Genomic DNA, 25301 nt, shown 5'->3' on the forward strand with positions numbered 1-25301 from the left:
ACTTCTAGGGAAGAAAAAGAGTGAATTGCGGTTTACATTGGTTTAAGAAGCAAGAGTATTTGAAATATTCAAGTTTACATTAACATGATGAGTAACTTCATATAAAATCACTTTGTGTTGGTAATAACATTATTGCGGTTTATAAGATGCTTCTAACCAAAATGGTAATATGAAGAAAGGAACAAGAAAGTGACAGTATGTGATTTATTTTGATGTTGGTGACACTCAAGTGCTGTACATAGACAAAAGAATGTAAAGAAATGCTTTAAAAGCAATTGTTTGTACTGGAATTGTACTGATTGTGCATTAAATAAAAAGATCAGCAGAGGAGCTGTGAAAGAGCAGATGCGACTCTCCCGTTCTTCTGACACTATTCCTGTTTTACAGGTTACAGTAATCTGTCTGTGAGGTCTCTGAAAGCGGGGCCTGCAACATACGCAGGTGTTCAAGTGCTCAAACTCGTACAAGACTCCCGTAGCCCTTGTTAAGATCAGAGAAGTACATGAACTCTATAACTACCTTTAAATGTATTATTTTATATAAGAAAACTATTTTATATAAGAAAACTCAATAATAGAATATAAGAAAAGTCAATAATATGTCTAGAAAAACCACCATACTATCACGCTGTTAAATGCAGCCAAAGATAATAAATCTTTACAATATGCGCCACTGTCAATACAATGAATGGGAATGGAATGCAACCATTTGATATGCCTCGGGCTCTCTGCATTCACAATAATTTAAACATGATAGAGCCTGATATCGAAAAACCACATTGTTGTTCAACTCGAACTGTGACTTTCTGATCAGTGCCTTTGAGGTGTCTTTGTATTTGTTTTTCTTGTACCAGTTCCATCCTTGTGGCCACACCCCTATGGTTAAAACCTGGTGTGACTTGAAATCTGAATCAACAACAGCGTCATTTCCACAGAAATCGCCCTGATACATACAAGGTAACTCTTCCATTAAATTAGTTCTGTGCTGAAAGGTAGTTTATAAGTATGAATAATGTCTTTAAGTATAAATCATTGCTGTGTCTGTAAACTGTAAAATCCAACTGGTTAACCTGGAAAAAGAAAGAAAAAGCAAGCAACAGATTGCCTTGAAAACAAAACCAAGTGTAATAAGAATACTGTAGTATGTTGTAGGGGTGAAACTGGCACAAACTAGCACAGGATTCATTGTAACATGGATGTTTGACATAGTTAATTCATAGAATAATATTGTGTTATTTAGGAGTTACAATTAACCCCACCCACAGTCTTGTCACGTTTGTACTTCTTTCACTTTTGCTCTAATTGTACAGAAATGGTAAGTTCTAGAAATAAATTTTAAGTGTTCAATTGCAGCAAAAACGTGTATGTTGCTTCTGTAAAAATACGATTAATCAAGCTCAAATGTTTTTTTGAGTGATTGAGCTGAAACCAGAAAGCGTTAGGTTGTGCCCCGCTCACCCCCACTAACGTTAGTGTAGAAAACGTACACATGAGTTAAAGGGGTCATATTTCAGGGTATATTTATTTACTTCATTGTGTTCTTGTGGTGCACTATAACAGGTGTTCACTCTTAGTTTTCGAAAAAAAAGAAACTCACCTTTATTCTTCACTGCTGTCTCTCTTCTCACAAAACGATTGGATTTTTTCCAGTCTCTGCTGTATAAAGTCCCTCTTTCCGATACGCTCTGATTGGTCAATCTATTGTGATTGGTCACCTTTCCATCCCTTACCATATTCGCTTGTTTCGGCTTCACAGTCTGTTGTGATTGGTCAAATGCTCAGAGTGGAGGATGTCCCGTCTTACTATACCTTGAGCTTTAGCTCTTAGCAATAAACAGTAAGAATGGCGTCAGTTTCACCTCATTAGTTCAACACACGAATCAATCTGTAGCCTTTTTTAAGACGTAATGGCCTGTTAGTGTGTGAAAGTGTACATGAGTACCGCACAGCATTTTCACACCTTGTCCCGCACGTCGCATATTAAGAAAATGTCCCGCATTTTCATCAGTCTGTTGGTTTTTAGTTGTCACATTAGGAAACACGCTCTTTAACCCGAAACGCACATGAGACGCTTGTTTGCGCCATTGTTTATTTAACAGCGCTGTGTCACAAGCAGCCCCCCGGTGCACTCCAGTGTGCAACGAGCTCATTAAAACGCCACTATTTTTTAAAGCCTGACTTTTCTAGCTTTCAACGGTGTCCCACATTGTCTCACACAAACGGATTACCTGTCCCGCATTTGGTTTGTCGGGTGGTGGTCACCCTAGTGTAAACGTCAGTCCTCGTTAGAAATCGCAATTGTGTTTTTATTCTATTACGGCGAGGTTGCAGTGCACCCTGTCTGCTATGGCAAGGGATGTTACACGGAGCGGTTGCAAGTCAGACCGGTTACACAATAGGGATGGGCGATATTATATCGTTTGCGATATACCGGTAGAAATTCCCCACACGATAGGAATTAGTCTTCCCGCGATATAAACGATAAATTCTAGTTGATGACGTCATCCCCTCTCTTTGTAGATATCTTTGTGAGACCCATTCACAGCTCACATGTGAAGTGAAAACGGGTATAGCGGAGGGCGGACGTGAAGATGAGAAAGAGTTTGCACTAAAGCTCTAAATCTCGTTTAGGTTGGCACTGTAGATGCGTCCGAGTTAATGTTTAGTTTCACTTTCGTTTTATTTAATTCGTTTGTTAAGTATTCGTTGATAGTCATAATGCGTTACACCACAACATTTCGTTTGGCTAAAAGTATTTATTTAAACATTCGTTAGATGTTATGCGCGCGTGCGCAAATAGTTTAGTATGATTTCTTACCTGTTATATACAGGATGAACGGAGCGTCCCGTGCACATGTGCTTTCATAGCGACACAGCGCGCACAGCACTGCTGCCTGTTCACATACGGTACACATGCGAGTTTGTATTACGTTATTTTAAATACGTTTATGAGCGTATAAAAGCATGGATTATTTAATTAGATTTCTTTTACCCGCATTTTTCTGTTCTCTTTCTGTAGCGCGAGTCATAGACAGATTCAGTGTATGTTGCTGTGAGAAGAGAAGGTTCACACAGTTCAAGAGAGAGTGATTGACAGCGTGATGCGATCGATCGTTTCCACCCAACAATAGAATATATACAGTTTTAGGTATGACATTATGTGTTTATTGAGCTTTAGTTCATTTAACTTTTCTTTACTACAACCTTTTGAAGTCGAATCTCACTGTTATATTTTATATTTACAAAAACACTGTAGGTATATTTTAGGAGCTGTTTGATTTGGGGTAAGTTTTACTTTTTGATAATATTTGTTTTTCTGAGGGTCTAGACTACATGCAGCTACTATCACTTGACGCAAAAAACAGCGGTGGATGACATTATGGATATATCGTCATTTTTATCGTTATCGCAAGAAATACCAGGAATTATCGTGATAAAGTTTTAGGGCCATATCGCCCATCCCTATTACACAAACAGTAATGCTTTATCAGTTCAGACCCAAGTTGGATAATAAAACAAGCATATGGACCATGACACGTTTGTAAGCAGGACTTCAAAGGGCATAGAAGTGTTTTTAGAGGTATCTAAAACACACATTATATCAGTGTTTTTCAGCTTTCACAGCAAGAACAAAATGTAACCAGGATGTCCTCAGTGAGTCAGATGGTGGAAGTCTATAGAGAATTTTATGCTCATCCCAAAACACTACATTTGTAATGCCTCTTGGGCACAGACATCATACAATCGCTACAAAGAGTATACAACAATGCCGGACACTGTGCTACTAACTCTGGGGTGTGTCTTAGCTAATAGGGCAAGTCGTTGCCTGTTGTGGGCGGAGTTTTTTTTAACATAACTGTTTTTAGAGTACACAGAAATTTGGGGGCATTTAGAAGGAAATGTGAACAAATGGCCAACACAACACAAACGGATAATGCACAAACTAATTTGAACATTTAATTTTTTTATTAAACACTGTGATGAAACAACATCTGTTTCCTCTTCATGATTCATGTGTGATCCTCGCCGTCCATCTTCCATTCTTCATATTGTATAATGTTTGTAAATGTCATATTCAATATCTTTCTAAAAAATGTCTATGTGGCGACACACTGCTGAGAATTGATTATTAATTTATTCAATTTTAATGCAATTTTTGTCTTTACTTAGGCAGACAATGTATGCAGTTGTTACCTTGCAAGATTCAAACGAATTGATGGTGGCAGCATCAAACTGGTTGACCCTAGACAAGAGACAATGTTACTGGCCCTCATTCAGATCACCAGAGAAGTGTACAGAAGCTGTCAGAAACAAACTTGAGCCTTTAACAGCAGGAATACCATGGGATATATTAAAAATTCACTGTCATGAAGAATGTGGTAACAGTTACTATTCTAACATCTTGTTAACATAATGTTACATTACTTTTTAAATGTCAGTAATGTATGATGCATTCAGAGTGACATCATATTTCTGAATACAGACAGCAGGAAGTCTGATCAAGTAAATTCATGCAGAACACGTTTAAAAGCATCAATGAACTTCTACCCAATAGCCCCCCCCATGACATATTTTACAACAACAGTGCTATTTTATGGATTATATTAAATGAATAATATAAAAAATATACACACGATAAATCTAAGGGATAAAAGTGCCCTGCATGGGCAAGTGCTCAATAGGCACTCTTAATATGGTGACCTATATTTTAGTCGATACAGTGGAAAACCCAAAGCTAAATGACCAACACACAACATAACATCTGAAGTTACATAATTTAAATTTGTCATTCATATTCATAATTAAAAACTAAATGTATTAAAAATGAAATATTTAAGTAAATCGTCTTATCATTTTTTCTTAACGAATACAGAGGAATTGCTGTGTGTTCAAATAGAGCTTAACTAATAAAATATTTCTGTTATCATAGACACTTTGGAAGAGGCTCAGAAGGAAAAACTAAGAATGAAAAAGTATGTATGTACAAATATCTTTTGGAGATTTAACCTATTAAAAGTTATATCATTTTTATTAGTTTTTTTTCTCAAATAAATGTCATTCTATTCGATTGCTTCTTTTTAGTGTCATTGAAATCCTAAAAAGACAAAAACCTGAAAACCCACAAGGAATGTCCAAAAATCCACCATTAGACCCATCTACATCAACATCTGCGTCCAGAATGTCAACTCATGGTCAGTCCAGTTATTTTTTACATACATGAGAATTGTCTTTTTTCTTTCCTTTGTAAATTTCATCTATTTTTACATAACAGACAAGGATGAAATCCTCCAAATGCTGAAAGAAATCAAGAGCAAGGTTGATAAAAACTCCACCATGTTACAGAAACTATTAAAAGAGACTCAGGTTTCTGACGCAGCCCCCAGCAGCACAAGCAGCACAAGCAGCACGCACTCGAAAGATATTCCGTTAAACGCAAATCTACCTCTTTTAACCCTTGAAGATTTGGAGAAGACTGAACAGGAGCTCAAAAAAACAGTACAGCGCAAAAAATATGTGAGTCCTCACTGCACTTAAAGACAATATAATGCAGTGTAGTGAAGGATAATGTACAGGTATCACTCCAAGACGTTGTCCACATTCATACATTTTCCTTTAGAAATGCATCTTTTTCTCTCCGTTTTGGCCTTCCGTCCACACTGAGACAACGTTTTTGTCAATGAAAATTTTTATTTATAGTTTTATTTATAGCATATTTATAGTTTTGTGTTACCTGCATCAACATCCCTATCCCTCACTATCTCTCTTTAAAAAAATAACGCTGTGCCTTTGCTCCACATTGCCGCAATGTAATAAGCCAGAAAGTAAATAAACATCTGACAGAAACGACACAGGTTGAAGTGTCTCACGTTTCACTCATGAACAGGATATAAAACAGGAGTGTGGACAAGGAGTGTTTTTAAAATGAAAACTCAGTTTTCAAATTAAAACGTAGTAATGTGGACATGGTCTAAACCAGTGGTTCTCAACAGGGGGCCGTTACCAACAAGGGGTCCCAGCTGACTTCCAAGGGGGCCTCAATATGACCAATACTTTAAAATTAGACAGAATGAGCATTTCAATATATTAAGAACAAGATATTTCCTATTATTTGGCCATTTTTATTGGGTAAAAATTTTGAATTTTTGTGAGTGACACTGGGGCCTTTGAATATTGTTGAATAGAGTGGAAGGCCTCAAAAATTTTGAAAACCCCTGTTCTAAATGGGTTTATTACAAGCTAACTGTCCTTATTACTATACAATGATATAATAAAGTATTACTCATTGGAAATGTGTAAACCTAATAATAAATAATAGTGTAATTTTGTTTACTTCACAGGTAAAATACCTGTCAGGACTTGGAGGGTTTGGGCCGAAGGCTGTGATTAAGAATATAATGCAAAAAGTCCTAACAGATGATTTGGCTAAAGAGTTTAACTGGCAGGGGAGAGGGGAAAAAAGACCCTTCTCTCGTCTTGGTTTAGCAGATATAATAAAAGGTAACACATCAGCTGCAGAAACACCTCACACATTCTAAGAATGCTTGGGTTTATTTATATTGTCTGCATTTGACTTCACTTTTCATTCAGTACATTCAATGGTGAATTTACTGTTTCAGAAGCTGCATCCAAGCATAAAATTACTGAGAAGGATTGTGAAACTGAAATAAAGAAGCATTTGAGCTACACAGCTGATCGATTGTGTCGGAAGAAACCAAAAGATATGGGTGAGTGATAGCTGTTCTTGTGTACTTGTATGGATTCAAATTCAGAGACAGTCAACTGTTGTAAATTAAGTTACTTGTAAACATAAACTCTTAATGACCATTCTATACTTTATATATAAATCCTCCATAGGTCCTGGAGCAGTGAACCAAGATAGGATTTCTTTCAGTGCCTCCAAGTTTGAGTTTTCTTTATTCGAAGATCATAAAAACCAACTGTAATTGCCCAGACATGCATCATTTGCATAATACAAACATTACGCCTTTTTCTAGCACAACAGCTTAATGCCTCACTTCTACTCTCCTAATTTTCGGTTACTTCTTGATTTATGCACAGTCGGCCAAATGTCATTCAAGGAACTTTAGCGAATCTTTTTTTTATTTAAACATCTCTTTGTATATCAATGCAAGTGCTTTGAGTGAAACACTACTGCAATCGCTAAAATCACTATACTTCATCTTTGTCACTTACTGTAAATCTACAGATAGAATGTTTCGCACACAACTTACAACCTGCTTTAGTGCATGCCAACAATCAGATCCAATGTCCGAAGTAAAAACAAAACAAAACCTGGTGTGGCTTCCAAAGTAATAAATATTGTGTAATGATAATAACAAATAATCTATTGTATATACTATATCAAACATGTTTTTACTTAGTTATAATGTTTCTGATGTCCACTAGGACATGACTGTGATGACTCCAGTAACAAATGTTGTTTAGAGACCAAAGGATTTTCACTTGCTTGCAATCTTTCTGGCACCTAAGGTCAATACAAACAAAGATATCCGTCTGGAGCGGGAAAAAAACCTGCAACAATGCGAAGCAAAAGAACAAGAAGCCATGTGTTTTTGTACAAGTCTTATTTAAAGGGATATTTTACAGGCAAAATAAAATTTCCCCATGTTTTATGCGCGTGAACCTGATGCTTGTTTTTCGGCAAATGACGGTGATGAGAGCTCCCGCGCAGAGGAGACGACATCCTATTGGAACAAAACGAAAAAATGCTGCGTTCGTCAGCGGAACTTACGACACGCCTGCATCATTTGCCGGAGAAACAAGCCTCAGGTTCACGCTCAGCAGAGGGATAACGCAAGCTAGACATCAACGTTAATAGCGCTGTCAATATGGATATTTCTCTTAAACAAACGCATCGATTCGCTTCAGAAGACCTGTGTTAAGACCACAGAGCCGTGTCGAGCAGTTCTTTGATCGATGGATGCACTTTTCGGAGTCTACGTCCATTCACTCCCATTCTACCGCTTGGAAGAAAAATGATACGTGGTCTTATAACTCCGACTGCATTATTCTTCAAGAAGAAAGTCATAGTCAGTCAGGATGCCTTGAGGGTGAGTAAAACATTGGGAAATTTAGTTTTACCTATGAAATATCCCTTTAAGGAGTAGTTCGCCTTCAAAATGAAAATTCTGTCATCATTTACTCAACGTCTTGTTATTTCAAACCTGTATGACTTACCTCCTTCCGCAGAACACAAAAGAAGATATTTTGAAGAATGCTGTCAACAGTTCCCCATTTACGTGCATTGGTTGCAATAGAAGTGAATGGGGGACTGTGCTGTTCTGTTACCAACATTTTTCAAAATATCTCCTTTTGTGTTCTGCAGAAGAAAGAAAGTCATATAGGTTTGAAATGACAAGAGGGCATGTAAATGATGAGAGAATTTTTATTTTGAAGGTTCAGTTCATTTACAAACTCTGGGTGTATTTCGTTTGCCAATGATAACATGTATTTTTAATTTGTTCCATCACATTTAGAGAATTATTGATGTGTTTTTGTATGCTTAGTTTTCTTGATTAAACTGTATTTGTCAAGTTTTATTTTTGTTAGTAAATCACTCATTTGGTTAGTAAAAACAACGTTTGCGTGTTCCAGAGCCATGCATTTTGTCAATCAGAATTTGAATTAAAATTTATACCAATTTTTTCTTATTGTCAGTTTAATTTTTTTGTCTTTTATTCTTCATTCGTGTAAGTGTGTTAATTGATTTATTATTTTCATTTTTTTATAGTTTACAGTTAAGTTTATGTATAATTTTAAGTATTTGTACAAGGGCCCCTGCAAGTATGCTTGGGGCCCCCAGACGTCTAGGATCGACACTGTTTGCACGCAACTCCATTGATGACCATTGATGCTACCTGGACTTTGCCTTGCACTGCGGGATTTTCAAGGGAGCAAATACTTCAGTGCACTGTAAGTGATTTTACCACAGAGTCCTGATCAGTGAACTGACTACTGAACTAGAGAGCTGATAGAGACAAGTATGTTTACCATTCATTTTCTTCAGCCAAAAAAGTAATATGAATGATGTCTATGCCATTTTTCAATTAGTTTGTTATTCACAATAAGCATGATAGAGCCTGATATTGAAAAACAACTTTGTTGATAAACTCGAACTGTGACTTTCTGATTAGTGCTGAGGTCAAAACTCTTTGTTGTGTGTTTTTACATTTGGCAGACGCTTTTATCCAAAGCGACTTAAAAGTAGGAGAGCATTTAAACATTTTGTCAACACCCTAAACAGTACTGGTAGTATAGCAGGCCATGTTTCCAGGATTAAAGCTGAAGCAAGCAAGGAAGAGAATGAACAAAATGAAAAATATGAGGGTTAAAACATAAGATTTACAGTAAACAACAAGACAATAAACAGGTTTCAACATGTTCAGTCCTATACCAGTTCTGTCTTTGTGGCCGCACCCCTACGGTTAAATCCTGGTGTGGCTAGACAAAATCTGAATCAACAGCAACGTCATTTCACACAGACATCGCCCTGACAAGGTAACTCTTCCATTACATTAGTTTTGTACTAAAAGGTAGTTTGAAAGTAAGGGTAAATAATGTCTTCTAAAAAGTAATGATGTAAAATCCATCTGATTAACCTGTAAAAGGAAAGAAAAGCATGCAAACAGATTGCCATGAAAAAAACCCAAGTGTAATAAGAATACTGTGGTGTGTTGTGGGGTGAGAAGGGCACAAACTAGCACAGGATTCATTGTAACACGGATGTTTGACATAGTTCATAGATTGAATAATATTGTGTTATTTGTGAGTTCAAACAGAATCTTTCTGTTTGTTACAATTAACCCCACACATGGGGTAAGTTGTAACTTTTGTAATTCTTTCACTTGTGCTGCAATTGTACAGAAATGGTTCAGGAAACAAACTTTAAGTGTTCAATTGTCGCAGAAACGTGTACGATGTTTCTGTAAAAATATGATCAATCAAGCTCAAATATCTTTTGACTGTTTTATTATGATTACTGTACTTGACATACATAAATTCTTAAAAAAGGATTTGTCAACTTGAATCAAATTGCTTTGCAATTTGCTTTTTAAATGATTTGTCAACATGAAGTGTTGAGTTTTCCCTATCTGTCTAGCACAGACTATATGAGCGGAGCGGCATCATTTTGAATGGAGTGAGGAGCAGATTTTCAAAAAGTCATTGTGGTATTCACTCCAAGAACGCTCCACTACTGGTCCATCATGTGTACAATTCATGCCAGCGGCCCTTAATAAAACGGATTTTTAACATGAATTCAGACATTAAATATTTAGCGAGCTTGATACAGATGGATGACTCAAATCAGAAATGTTTTGGTAAAGCCTGTTTTCAGCATTAAACAAGTAGCAGTTTCTCTCTCACGCGCACACGCACGCACGCATGCACGCACGCACACACACACATTCACTGACAAAACCATATAGTTATTTTCATTCATCAAAACCAAATTTGCACTGCAAAAAGCAGAAATTATTATTACCTTTTAATGCTGATAACCATGTAAAAAGCTTGTCATGTAATAAGAAAAATGTTTGCACAGTAGCATTTCAATAAACCACGCTGAAACCATTCATACAACCATAGTATCACTTTCTCTTATTGTATTTTCACAACTCAATGCATTCATTTACACATTGTTCCTACTTCCTATCCTCCCTTACTTTTTTGTTTTGACAGGGAACTCAAATATGGATCTAAAGTTTTTGATGAATGATCTGCTAATGGCTAAAGAAACAATAAAATTCATCACTTGGAATGTTAATGGACTCAGAGAACAAAGATTTCAGAAATTTACAGAACTTTGTGACACTGATGTTGTTTTCTTACAAGAGACGCACATTGGGGAAGGAGATGATCAAATCATAACAGAAGATGAGTGGCGCAGTTTCTATACAAAGTACACCCCATCCCAAAAAGGCACAGCTATACTTGTTATGAAAACATTAGACTTTGAATGCATCAGTGTTGAAAAGGATAACTGTGGAGGTTATGTTGTGTTAAAATGTAAACTGAAGGGTCAGCTCTACACACTTGTTAGTGTTTATAACCACCAAACTGACACAGAAACCCTTGAAAAACTTTCAAGATACCTGCAGTCGATGACCACAGGGTTGCTTGTGATTGGTGGAGATTTCAACACTGTTCTCAACCCCTTTATTGACAAGAATTGTTATTTCAACAAAGTTATTTTTAACCGAATTCATTTTAATCTGTTTTCCTGTGTGAAAAAGTTTATGACGTCTCTTCAGCTGGTGGACATCTGGAGAAGAAAACATCCTGTAAAGCAGAATTATACATTCCACAGAGGCAACGTTTCCTCGAGACTGGATTACTTCTTTACTCCAGAAGAATGTATGTGGCGTGTCACAAGTTGTGACATCAGAGCTTTAGAGAGACCCGACCATCAGCCTTTGGTTTTGAAGATATGCAACGTCTCCACAGACACTCCACAGAAGAATCTCCAAATACAATCACTCTCTCAACTGCTCAGTCATAAAAATCATTTAGGGATAGAGATGACGGCTTCATCATCGGTTCAAGAAAGTGAACTCAGTGAGGTTGACATTGTCTCAGCTGTACATTCCCTTCAAGTGTCAGACACGCCAAGACCAGACGGCATTCCAGCTTCCTTCTATAAAGAGAACATTCAAGTTGTAATTCCATACATGAAGATGCTCTATAACCGGATCCTCAGTGGCACATTTAACTGCTCAGAGAGACGTTTCAATGAATCTGTGAGAAGTCCACATGACAACAGTCAACACTTCTTTAACGTTGACTACATCCTCATCGCAACTATTCTAGCAAGACGTCTAGAAGACTTCCTGGAGTCTCAGTCAGAGGGACGGATACCAAAAGAGTCCGTTACTGTCCTGATCACTCCCAAAACACTTCACACTCAGACAGTGCTGGGTTATATTAGGGAAGAGTTGGACAGGCAAAGACAGTCAAATCCAAATTTGTTTCAGGACTTCCGTGCTGCGGAAAACCTTGTTGGAAATGTAGAGGACACGTCTGTGCCATGTCAGGGCTGTCCTTTGACTCCAGTACTCATAACATTAGCACTAAAATGCTACGCCTCACAGCTGTTTCAGCATTTAGAAAAGCATGTGTTTTTTATTTTCAAACTAAGTGTGATAGTTTGCTTTCCACCTGAGGACCAAGATAGGGTACATGCTATTGTAACAAACAGAACTGACGAAGAATATGACATAGTGATGTTACACAGAGGAAATGTTGATAGACAGACGGATGGAGCAGAAAGTTATGAAAGTGATGATGTCATCAATTTCTCTTCTTTGCCACCAGCTACATGCGAAATGTAATTAATCATTCAGTTTGAAAGGTTTCACTAATGTTGCCACATAAATGCAGTATATACAGGTTAATTTTGTCCGTTTGGCTAATATCAGTACAGAAAGGTCTTATGTAAACCACATTACCATTAGAAGGCCTGTGTGAGGCTTTTTAATTTTCTGTACTGCACAATTTGATTTAAAGGGGTCATATGACACGGCTAAAACTAATATTATTGTTTGTTTTAGATGTAATGCAATGTGTATACACGATTTAAAGTTCAAAAACACTGTATTTTCCACATACCGTGCATGTTTGTATCTCCTCTTTGCCCCGCCTCTCTGAAACGCGAGGATATTTTACAAAGCTCATCACTCTTAAAAGCGAGGTGTGCTATGATTGGCCAGTTAACCAGAGCGTAGTGATTGGTCGAATACTGCAAGCATTGACGGTAAATTTAAATGACGGAAATGTAACGCCTCTTACCATATTTGGAACATCAGGTTCCTCTTCAATTGTACTGACAGGTACGCCCACCTTACGTATACATTTGGGCGGTCTTAATCAACTCATACCACAAACTGACGTGGATTTGTGGGGGTGTGGTTACACGAGGCGTTTCAGGCAGGTCTGGGTGAGCATTCGCTTTTAGATAGAATGCATCTTTGTTCCGACACTTAAATTTTTACAATTTTACGTGTCTAATACATGCATGGGCAACTTATAACACACCAAAGACACAGAAAAACACATATTCGCGCCATATGACCCCTTTAATTATGACAACTTGTATCAAACAGAACTGGGTTTAAATATCTAAATATTCTGTCTACGTTTTCCACTAGGTCAGCTATGTATGCTGTTGTTACCTTGCAAGATACAGATGAAGTGATGGTAACACCATCAAAATGGTTAAACACAGACAAGACACAATGCCACTGGCCCCCATTCAGATCACCAGAGAAGTTAATGGAAGCTGTTAGAGACAGGCTTGAACCTTCAACAGCAGGAAAACCATGGGATATGTTAAACATAATCTTCCATGCAGAAGATGGTAACACAGTCTGGTCTTTTAATTGTATTCATGTTTCATAATTCATATTTACACACATTTTTGCTGTCTTTCTGCAGATACTTTTGAGGAGGCTATAAAGAAACAAGAGGAACTTGTAAAAGCACAGAAAGATAGGTAAACATTTACCTAACAGGCAACAGTTTCATCAAGATCATGTTTGAAACAACTGAACAACAGTATTGTTAGCGAACATTAGAATGAAGCTTACGCCACTAATTAGGTGTTTATTAGGCATTACATTCGCTTTATTTTGGATCCCTTTAATCCCACCCACCTTAAACTTAACTACTTCTCAACCATACTTCGCAATATAATAAACAGTTTGATTCTTTAAGTTTATATTATTTATTGCCAACATATGCTTTAAATGATATAATGCTATGTATTTTATTTACAATATATATGTATGTATATTTAGGCCCTCTACCTCTCTTGAAAACCAAACAGCAATAAATCCATCCACACTGCTGACATCACAATCCACTCAAACCTTTGGTGAGATAACATTTTCTTTCTAAGAATCAGTTAAATTTGGTCTAATCTTTTTTACTTCTCAAGTGTAAAAATGTTATTGTTTGACAACAGTACAGATCTGCTGGCTTGTTTAAAAGTGTAGGGTGACTTCGTCAATGAATCAAAACTATTAAATAACAATAGTAAATAACAACAATGAAAGTGGGATTCAGTCCCCCCGAGACCCCCACCCCATTCAGAGTGAATTAAAAACTAGTTAAACCAATGTGTTTAATCCATTTCACACTTCCCATGTTTTTTTCTGTTACATCAACACTCAACACCACAGTCACTCAAGGTACATTTTTTTCATAAAATTAATCATTTATGTTTGCTAGCTTGTGTTATAGCTTGTCATTTAGGAAACAATTTAATATTATTTTATATACTATTGTATACTACTTTATACCGTATACTATGTATAATTCTTTGACAGGTGTTAAAAGAAAACGTGATGATGAGTCACAGTCACTGCTGATCAAAGGCAAGTCAATTCTGAATTTAACACTTGCTGTACAAAACATAGAAATATGTAGAACAGAATGAAATTCTTTTATATTAGAAATTTAGTCACTTCCGGTTAGTTGGCACATCACATAGGCATACTGTACATGGGTATTTATCTGACAATTACTTTTGAAGAGGTCATGGAGGTAGGGGTGAGTAGTTAGTTGAACTTGGGACGCTCACTAAAATACTAAATGTATTTTATTTCGCTTATTTACTTAGTTCATATGTCTGTCTTGAACGGTAACTGCACCATCCTTATTGTACATGTCGCTCTTCATTTTAAACACTTGCACTGAAAAAAATCTGTTGGATTAACATAAAAAATATGTACAGCGGTTGCACATAATAAAGTTATGTTTTTTAAATGTATCTATGTTTTTATTTATTTATCCATGTTCAAGTTGCCCAATTAATACAGACATGATTTTTATATGTTAACGTTTCATATTTTTATTCATCATTCTCAACATAAATATTTTTAAGTGGTGTGACACAAAATTTTTATTGATCTTTAACTAGAAACAGAAAGTAAAATTGAAAAATGTAACACTTCTAAATCTCAAAGATAAATGAACATTAAACACTAACAAGTGTTCTTGACTGAAAAACACATAAAACAATACAAAATGCAGTCTTATGCAAAGCATGCTGGGAAATATAAATCCTCAGTTGTAACAATTATAAGTTAACACAACACAAATAATTCATGTAGTCCCAACATTAAATTGATCAAGTTACATGACTGAATATTAAAAAATGTATCGTGTTGTGACAAAAAAAACTTAACTTAAATGAACAATTTACAACTTAAATAAGTAAATTGGACAAGCAGCAAAATTCCTTTTTTTTAGTAGGGGCAGTTTCTTGGACAGGGATCAGATTAAACCAGGACTAGGCATTAGTTAAATGAGAACATTTAGGTTAATTAGGTTTTACACACATGCCTTACAAAAAAAACATTAAAAACATTATTTGTGTGCATTTTGAGACAAAATGGCAAGTAATGTCAGCGCAAGCTATTTTCAGTTAGATATACTGTAGCTCTAATATTTATTTTAGTCTAGGGCTGTAGTTTTAAGACTTGTACAGGAAACCACCCCTTAAACTCTCTCAATGGATGTTGGTGCTCATACTTGTCCTAACTACTCACTCCCATCATGCATAATGTACTGTTGTTAATTATCTGTATTGTTGTTAATTATCTATTTAATCTTTTCTATTATAAATCTTCCCCTCATGGAACACAGATATGGTCCCATGGAAGACAGCAAAGCGGATCATGGAAAGAATTAAATTAAAAGTTCAGGCCACCCAGGGCAAAGACAACACCATTAATACAATAAAAACCCACATTCTGTAAGTGTTAAAAAATATTTATGATTCTTTTGCAATTTTGACAGCAGTTTTCTAATATGTGGCATCTGTCATGATGTACAGAGATGCCATTTCAAAGTTGGATAAAGACAGAAAGAAGGCAACCATTGGGATTTTTGGAAGGACAGGAGAAGGGAAAAGCTCTTTATTGAACGCAGTACTGGGAGAACAGTTTTTACTGCCATCTGGTGGTTTTGGTGCGTGTACAGCTGTTATAATTCAGGTGGAGGCAAATCTGAATGACTCCAACTACATAGCAGAGATTGAATTCATTTCTAAAGAGGTTTGCTCATTTAAATACTGTATGTTTAGTTAGATATACCTACTCAAAACAGACAGAAATAATGGATTTATGATGTGTGCTCTTGCAGGAATGGGAAAATGAGATTGCTTCACCGGATAAAGGTGAGGATAACCAATTAACGGACATTTTCAAAGAAAGGATCATTGCCCTGTATGGAGCTGATGCTGAGAATAAAACATTAGAGGAGCTGAAGAGAGATGACAAATATACTGAAATTGACAATGTTTTGACCACTGGAAAGACGAAAATATCAAGCAGTAGCGTAAGTTACAAAGGTTAAATATTTCATATTTAAAATGGAAAATATGATGCATGTAAATGCAATAAAGAAAAGAAGTGTGTACACCCCAGTGCAAAATCACTTAATTTTCATGATTCAAAACGGGTTCACCTCTAAATATAGGTTGTTTGCATGCAGGCGCGCCGCTAGCTCTTCTGGGCCCCCTGACCAAATTTTTGGCTGGGTCTTGGTCCATTCACGATTTCCCCCTTAGACCGTCAATGAAGGGCTCCCTTAAATGTGAGGGCCCTTAGAATCATCCTAACTTCCACCCCCATTTGCACGTGTAACGGAGGCCAGCTAGTGAAGAGCTGTGCAGTGTGTAAACCTCACTCCCCGACCAACAGAGACTGCGGTCTTTAGCCTCCTCGTTAGAGCGCCCGTCTCCCATCCGGGCCGACGTCGGTTCGAGGCCCGCGCAGAGCGGGGCGAGTAGGACCGGTTACACACGTCACTAGCGTAAACTGCTGATGAAGGGCAGGAAGTGAAATTTCAGCAAACCGACAGCACTACAGCTGAGCATTGTTGAATGCCTCGAGTATATGTACAAAAGTTGAATGAGGTTTTTTCCATATTTGTGGATGTAGCTTGAAACGGATAGGCTGAAGCCTTTCCCCTTTTGGGTTGTCGATGTATGATGTAGTGTTTAATAATAATACTCACGTCGTTGACCGTAATCCGAGGTGCATCTTGAATGAAAATGTAACCGAGCGGACTGAGACAAAACGCGGAAGCGATCGTGCATAGACGGTGCGTTCCAAACGGGATATACCGCCCCCCGAAGTACCTTTTCGTAAGGAGACACCACACAAAACGTCACTCCAAATAAAGAGACAATGACTTTGTTTTTATTGTTTCTTTGTTTTGTTTCTTTAAAAGTACATATTAAGAGATACAATTGCGTTTTTTACATCAAGAGCTTTACCCTTTGAAGGGAATAGGGCATAGGGATGATCACTTCGGAATGGAACGCAGAGAGAGTCATATGGAACGAACGATGCAGTATCGGGGGAGGGGGCGTGGCCAGCTCGACATGCATTTTCAAGTCCACATTGAATTTTGCAACACCCAACGCGCTAGAGTCGGCGCCAGACCACGACCAACAGGGGGGCAAGTGGCTCCGAGTGGGAGGGCACACAATCAACATCATTAATACAAAAAAAGTCAAAACTACCACATTTGTGACCCTAGACAACAAAACCAGTCTTATGGGTCAATTTTTCAAAATTGAGATTTTTACATAATCTGAAAGCTGAATAAATAAGCTTTCTATTGACGTGTGAGTTGTTAGGATAGGACAATATCTGGCTGAGATACAACCGTTTAAAACTCAGGAATCTGAGAGCGCAAAAAATCTAAATATTGAGAAAATTGCCTTTGAAGTTGTTAATCAGGGGCACTGTGGCAGACCATCCACTCACAAAAATAAAGTTTTTATATATTTAAGGTAGGAAATTTACAAAATATCTTCATGGAACATGATCTTTACTTAATATCCTAATGATTTTTGGCATAAATGAAAAATCGATAATTTTGACCCACACAATGTATTTTTGTCTTTTACTAAAAATGTTCCCCTGCTACTTAAGACTGGTTTTGTGATCCAGGGTCACATTTGTGCAAGGGCACACTTACAACTTGTGCATGATGCTATTTTCCGTACAAGTGAACAAGAATAACACAAATTAAACAATATTAGCACACACAGTCACAACAAAAACAACAGGTTGACAATTCTAACCTGCTGTGATATAATGCTCCTTCGCACCAAGGCTTGCTAAAAGTAATGAAACACACATACCTTTTAAAAAAGCTGAAGGCGCCACGTGCGAACATTAACCTCCTTAAAACTGTGTCCTTCCATTCGGTTGTAAATTTTCCTTTTCCAAAGCTGAACTAACTGAGCCTTCCGTTTGTGAAGCATCGAGCGACTGTAACTTTGCTAATTGCTAGCGGCTTCCCTCCACACGTATACATACATTAATACGTTGCGTAATGACGCATCATCACAACAACCGGACTAGATTAATCTTTTTTACAAAGTAAAAACGTAGGCTAGGCTACCATTTTCATTTCCACTTTGCTTAAAGTTCTTTAAACGTTAAAACTTTTTATTAATTATTTTCAGTATGCATTACATGAATTTAAAACTGTGTCGTGGGGGGCACCACCACCCCGTTGGGGGGGGGGCATGGCCCGCAAGTGCCCCCCCTTGGCGCCGGCCCTGCAACGTGCTGTGTGTAAATTCAACCTGTTAATGTTAATGCATTTAGGGAAAATAACATTTGAATTTGAATTTTTCTACAGTTTTGCTTGACTATGTTAAACATAATAAATCCGGGGAATGCATTTTCATTTTTATTTTGCAACTTAATGAGCGTTAAAAATATCCATTTAAATAACATATAGTGTAGGAACACTAGTGTAGAAACTGACAAATGTAATTTATATTATTGAATATTTATTTTCATTTTGCACATAATGTTGCACATATGCTATTTAAAATGTATATTTAAATACACAATTGAATTGTCATTTTACATACTGCATTGCCATTTTGCATATTGCATTTCAAATTGAAAATGGCTACAATATGCTTCCATAGAGTCGGAGTTGCTTCTTATAAAATGCATACCACATAAAAATATTATTGAAATCAAACTTTAAGTAAATTGAACTTCTAAATCTATTTCTTTTCCTTTTTCTAAACAGCCCTCTGAGTTTGTCGGGTGTGTTAGTCATTACGTAGAACATAATTTAGCAAATTCTGGTGGCTGTTACTGGCCGCTTGTGAAGTGTGTGACGATCAAGATCCCAAACTGTTATGAACTCTTGGAGCACATTGTCCTTGTTGATATTCCTGGGACTGGAGACTGCAACAAGATCAGAGATGACCTCTGGAAAACTGTAAACATTTACAATATTTTTTGGAAAAACATTTTTAACAGGAAAGTTAATGAGGTAAAGATAATGATATTTTACTCTGTTTATATATATATATTTTAGAAAATAAGAGAGTGCTCTGCTGTGTGGATTGTAAGTGACATCAAGCGAGCGGTTACAGACAGAGACCCCTGGGGAATATTAGAGCACTGTATTGAAGACTTGGGACCTGGTGGAGAATGCAAACACATAAACTTCATCTGTACTAAAACTGATGACATCAAACCAGCAGAATATCTCAGGTTACAATAAGTCATTGTCATTAAACTGCAACTTTGCACAGTAAACTAGAATGACTATAAAATATTGACTTCTGTATTTACTCTGAATTTTTATTTAGATCTACAAAACTTACTGAGGCCCAGATTCCAGGATATGGTTTGGTAAATGAGAAAACTATAGCTTGTTGTATTATTTACTTCATTGATAGACTTTTATTTCTTAAGAAGTGAACATTTAATGTGTCTTTTTAAATATCAGCTGTCATTGGCTGTTTAATAAATCACAATACATTATTGTTTGTTGTAGGTATGATTCTCAGTCTGACAAAGATTGTTCTTTAACAATTACTGCACTTGTGACAGAATTAGAAAATCATATGATGTTCAGTTAATAAATGTACTGAGTGCAAAACTTATTAGTTATTAGTACTTTACTGAATCACATAAAAATATTTGTATTATACAGAAATTTCATTCACATGTTTTTCTACAATCTCTAATGTTTTGAATGTTGTTTAGGATGCAAGAACGAAGTGCATACTGCACAGAAATGACCTTGCAAAGAAAGCAATAGAACAAAAATTGAAAAATTCTAAAAGTGAGGTATGTATATATATATTCAGTATATATAGCATTTGTAATCTATGGTTCTCTATAGTTCTTGTTTGATTAACTTGATTAACCTTTCCCTTTTGAGTACATGTATAATTATTATCTTCTTGTAAGATGATTATATCAATATAAGAATTTTGTTTCTTGCATTGACATACATTGATGCTGTCTTATACCTTATAGTGATTGTATCTGATTGGCTTATATTTTGGTTAAATACTCCATCAGGTTTCACAGACAAGGCTTGAGGCTAGTCCAAGACTAAAATGAATGTTTGTGCTGTCTTAACTAAAAATAACTTTCCCTCACATTTCCTAAAATGCTAGTGTCATTGTTTTCTCAGAGATGCACCAGTAATGTTTATTTTTTATAAAAGCAATTAAATATCCTAATTTAACTAAGGTATTATCCTGGTTTAAGATAAGGCTTGTCTGTAAAACTGGGCCTATATTTTCTGAATTTTGTAATAGTGTTGTAAAATTGATCTGTGTGTTATATGATTAGGTTATAGGATATGAAACAGTCTGTGTTTCTCGAGTTTGGTGTGTCATTTAAAGTTTGATTTTGACGGAAGAGTTTTTGAGTGTGTTGTTGGCGGTGTTTAATTGTGTGATGTTTTATTTTTAATTTGCAGGAATCAAAGGAACGATTCATCATTGATGTTTTCACTGTAAGCTCCACCGCATATTTTGATGAAAATTCACACCTGGAACCTTCTGAAACAGGTACTGTACCTATCATACAAAGAAAGTGTGCCGTTTTATTATTCTGAAATATTCTCATTATTTAAATAATGGAATACATTACAATGATCTTGTAGAGATCCCAAAACTGATGGAAATCCTCATAAACCTTAACAAGAGCATCAACCAAAAACTCAACAGAGATTATATCAATGAAGCAAAAGGAGTTTTGTCCTTGATCCAAAGTGTCCAACTGGATAAAGATAAAAACATGGTATGAATCAGATTTACTGATAATTTGCGTGCAATTCTGTTTAGAAAGAAATATTTACATTAATTCTGTAATTCACATTTTTGTATTATTGTGTGTTTTAATAAGATAAAAGTCATTGAGGATCTGCAGAAGAACATAGAGAAGGAACTGAAGGTGTTGGATGGTCATTTTGGGGCACTTTATCAGAATCTGAGCCGATGTCTCTCAAAGGGTGTAGAAGAATCAGTGAGATGGAGTGTTAATACCACACATGACATGTTATTATCTGTAAGTCGAGTTTGATTGTGAAAATTGTGCATAATAAAGGTTTAATATTGTACCATTTCTGTCACTGGGTGGTACTCTAAGATTCTTTTTTGTACCTTTACAGGTACAGTATATAAAACATACAGTAATATAATGTTGTATCTTTTTGGGTACATTATTGTACCCTTAGGACTTAAAGGAGAGTTAAATGTTTTGTAGGCCTATCCCTAATATTTAACTGGTGCCCAACAGGTCCTTGGGGTCTTAAAAAAAGGAAAACATTTTATGTGTTGTATACCCTTAAAGGTGCAAAAGGGAACCTTTTAAGGGTACACCCCTAGCCACAGAAAAGTTACATAATTTTAAACCTTTTTTCTGACAGTGATGCAGATTTTTGCTTTCTAACAGCAGTTTTCTTTCAGGTTCGACCAAAAAATAACTGCGGATTCCACAAAATTTTTCGGGCCATGTGTGTGAGAGGAGGATTCTACTGGCCAAGAAACTGGAATGAACCTTTAGATTTAAACAAGTTTTTGACCAAACACATGTATGACAACATCAATAAGGAGTTTGTATTGATGTTTCCGTACGTTCCTCTTCTTCATATCATATGCAAGCGTCTCCCCTTAGTTAATTAAGAAATGTTATCAATACAATTTACCAATGTTGGCTCAACAATATATTTAATTATACATCAGTTTTTTCTAGTTCTCTAGTAGTTCCCCATTTCCTTTAAAAACCGGAGGGTTTAAAAGACACTCCAATGTTGTTTTTGATTTATCTACTGTACACACTTGTGCCATCAAACTGTTGTATAAATGCAATATTGCTCTCGTAGTCGTGTGATATGGCTCTATATCAGCATGACTGTGATTATCTCCTGTACTCAGCCTAGTGCCTATGGACTAATCACAGCCATGCTGATATAGAGCTATATTACACTCCTACTCGAGCGATACTACCTTAATATACAGAAACTTATGAAAAGGGCAGAACATGATCGTTTATTGGTGTTTGTGAAAATTCTCAGATCAAAGTAAAATGTTGTAGGAGTGATTCAACTGGATGCACGTTTCTGGTCACTATTAACTAACGTTCAGTGATAAAGATAAACAGATTATTTATGTCTGCAATATTTTAATCAAATTCAACTTTTTTGTTTCGTTTTATTTTTCATTGCTCCAGTGTTGATGATAATGACAAAACAGTGAAATCAATGCAAGACAAGCTTGACAAGTTCAGCATCATCCAGTCTTTCTCCCCAACATCACCCATGCTACACGCTATTCAAATCGTTATCAAATCACAGGTGAGTGCTGTTGTCCAGTGTATTTGTTCTTTATCCAAACCCCTTTAGTTGTACCTCTACACTTACCTCTTATTTTCCTGACACCTGTTTTTTGATGCACACTGTCAGAGAAATTATTCTACTAAAGAAAATACACTGAGAGAACACATTTCCCTTTTTTCCAAGAGAAGAAAGTTTATTCACATACATGACTGATGCGCAAAAATGCCTAACCTGTATACAAGAATCTCTGCAGCCAGTACAAGAATATATCGAAAACAGTGATCAAGTCAAATAAGATTTTCCCTTAAAACACTGATAGCAAGCATACAAAAGACTGATGCAGAATTATGAAAAAGTGTAAGACCAGTTCTAAAATGGCATTTGTGGGCTGTAGTATAGGCTATAAGAATGGTGTGTCTTGGCTTGTTTGAAAAAGCTGGAGAAAGTTTTGGGCACATTTGCGTTGTTTAAACATTATTACTCTGAACCCTCTAACAGGAAACCAAACTGAAGGCATCACTCAGCAGAGTCATCGTAGAGAAGAAGAAGGAAATCTACTCTTCAGTCCAAACAACCATTCGGAGGCAAATGGCTCCTGGCTACAAGAGTAAACCACCATTGATATCCACATAAACACAGACACAGGTTTTATTACTTGTCTGAATAGAGTTAAATATGAAAATTGAATTATTTTAAGACCTAATTATACAGTTACATTTTCTTACTATAATTTTATTTTAATTGTCACTCCTTATGACATTTTCCACATGTTTTTTTTTTGTTACATGTAAGACAATTAAAGTGATGATGTCACTTTTATCCTGGTGTTTTATTGTTAATGTTCTGATGTTTCTTTATGTGAAAGAACATGAATGAATATGAAACGTTGTTTTCTTCAGCAGCTGCAGAGGAGACAGGAGATGGAGCCATGCAGAGGATGGAGAAAGTCATAATAAAAACGATTGAACAGTTAAATCATAAAATGTTCAATGAGGGAAAAGTGAAAGCACTTGAGGCATTCAACGAATTGAAGGTATTTTTTATTTTTGCCATGAATGGGAATAATAAATGTTACAGATACTGGCTGATGAGTGTGTTACATAACATTTAAATGAATAAATATACTATATGTACTGTATACTGCACCTTCCTTACTATCTTGTGCACACACAGCTGCATGTAATGACAACTCTTGAATCAGAGCTGAAGAGATCAATGGAGCGCTTGCTTTCACAAACCAGCAAAATCACTCTGTTGGGTAAGAAACAATTTCATGAAAGTAAAAATAAAATCATTAGTAATGAGTTATTATTTTGAATTGATGACTATTCAGAATAAGCAAAAATACTGAGGTGTGTTTCAGCTGAAATTCATCATGTGTTTTGTCTAGATGTCTCCAGAGAGATTCAAGAGATGGAGGAACTGTTCAACCAATAGCTGGTTCTTTTCGAGAAAACCTCCCAATAGGTCCAATGACCAATCAAAACTAGTCCAATAATCTCAGTCCAAGTATCTTGAGAGTACATACAAAAACATGAATAGATTAAAATGCACTGTAAGATAAAAGCATCTGCCAAATACATAAATGTAAATGTAATTTATTTTCAAGTAATTTATTTCGTTTCATTTCACTTTTTATTAATTCACTTATCATTAATTCCATTATATTTACAAGCCATTTTGTCAAGACAAGTATGGGTTCCCAATGGTTTCCATCTCAAGGCTCTTTATGTCACAAGAAAATGTTTTGAAACCGTATTTTTAAAAATTCAGACTGAGCATTGAGCATTAAGGTATAACTCAGACTATTTAATAAAACATTTTTTCTTTTATTCAACATGACATTGTCTCTTGCCTCATGTTCTTCCCTGCCTCTCTGTATCCGCTTCATGGTTGATCAGAACAGAGATCTTGGGCCTCATTTATAAAATGTTGCGTAGAAACCGTCTTAAATGTTATTTTACGTTCATTTCTCAAAGTGCATTCGTGTGATGTTGCTTAAACAACACGCACGAGTTGTTTAAGCCCATTCTTGGGTAAAATATGAACAAACCCAATCATTGGTTTAAATTAATCTAGAACACTATAGGCTAATTTAAACTATGTCCATGTTTGATCCAACCATTCAAAAATATAAACATTTCAAAACACATGAACATAACCAAACAAAAGCTTTAAAAGAACAGACGCAAAAAAGCCTATACAATCTGTACTTTCTCATAAATATAATAGGGGATGGCAAACAGACAGCAGCCTATTGTGACCTCCATGCACATAAGCCTAAGGGCAAACAGAGAGCTAAATGCAAAGAAATATGTAAATGTTTAAATACGCCAATTCAAGTCATGCTGTTGTTGTGGTGAATGACACAAAAACCTGTTTAGTCCAGTAAATGACGTCTTTTCTTATTCTACCATTAGATCTTTTGGTACTGCAATTAAACAAAACCTTTGTAAAACAGGTTTTTCTAGTCTATAAAAATATGAAACATTCACTAAAAGATTCTTTAGGGAAACAAAAATGTTTTGACACAGAGGGCCCTATCGCACACCCTGTTGGGTCCAACACATGTCTGTTTTGTTCCGTCTGTTGTTGAATGTCCCGTGCACTGGGGAATGGTTTGACAGATCCACTGCTCACTGTCTGTGTGTTAGT

The 25301-nt window shown here is 36.1% G+C and overlaps 2 protein-coding genes across 9 annotated transcripts; both read left to right on the plus strand.

The window, feature by feature from the left end:
• The first annotated feature begins 198 nt into the window (after positions 1-198).
• On the plus strand, positions 199-8666 carry LOC130566848 (uncharacterized). Of its 3 annotated transcripts, none has more exons than XM_057354645.1 (9): positions 199-498; positions 854-956; positions 4170-4378; positions 4930-4972; positions 5082-5191; positions 5272-5513; positions 6338-6497; positions 6617-6724; positions 6855-8666. In XM_057354645.1, exons 3-9 carry the CDS (start codon positions 4177-4179, stop codon positions 6941-6943), a joined length of 954 nt encoding a protein of 317 aa, XP_057210628.1. In that variant the 5' UTR covers positions 199-498; positions 854-956; positions 4170-4176; the 3' UTR covers positions 6944-8666. The 3 variants fall into 3 exon arrangements, with proteins under 3 accessions (XP_057210628.1, XP_057210630.1, XP_057210629.1); XM_057354647.1 differs by having other exon boundaries at positions 199-387; XM_057354646.1 differs by lacking the exon at positions 199-498 and having other exon boundaries at positions 524-956.
• A 473-nt stretch (positions 8667-9139) lies between these two features.
• On the plus strand, positions 9140-24488 carry LOC130566846 (nuclear GTPase SLIP-GC-like). Of its 6 annotated transcripts, none has more exons than XM_057354643.1 (21): positions 9140-9518; positions 13166-13374; positions 13452-13509; positions 13814-13890; positions 14345-14392; positions 15666-15774; positions 15856-16075; positions 16164-16358; positions 19089-19283; positions 19383-19561; positions 19660-19702; positions 20060-20143; positions 20787-20877; positions 20973-21109; positions 21215-21376; positions 21778-21941; positions 22541-22664; positions 23145-23253; positions 23546-23679; positions 23820-23904; positions 24037-24488. In XM_057354643.1, exons 2-21 carry the CDS (start codon positions 13173-13175, stop codon positions 24081-24083), a joined length of 2463 nt encoding a protein of 820 aa, XP_057210626.1. In that variant the 5' UTR covers positions 9140-9518; positions 13166-13172; the 3' UTR covers positions 24084-24488. The 6 variants fall into 6 exon arrangements, with proteins under 6 accessions (XP_057210626.1, XP_057210622.1, XP_057210623.1 ...); XM_057354639.1 differs by lacking the exon at positions 9140-9518 and adding an exon at positions 11223-12345; XM_057354640.1 differs by lacking the exon at positions 9140-9518 and adding an exon at positions 11223-12345 and having other exon boundaries at positions 23549-23679.
• The last annotated feature ends 813 nt before the right edge of the window (positions 24489-25301 follow it).

The sequence above is a fragment of the Triplophysa rosa genome, linkage group LG16 (genome assembly GCF_024868665.1).
Source record: "Triplophysa rosa linkage group LG16, Trosa_1v2, whole genome shotgun sequence".
Lineage (NCBI taxonomy): Eukaryota > Metazoa > Chordata > Actinopteri > Cypriniformes > Nemacheilidae > Triplophysa > Triplophysa rosa.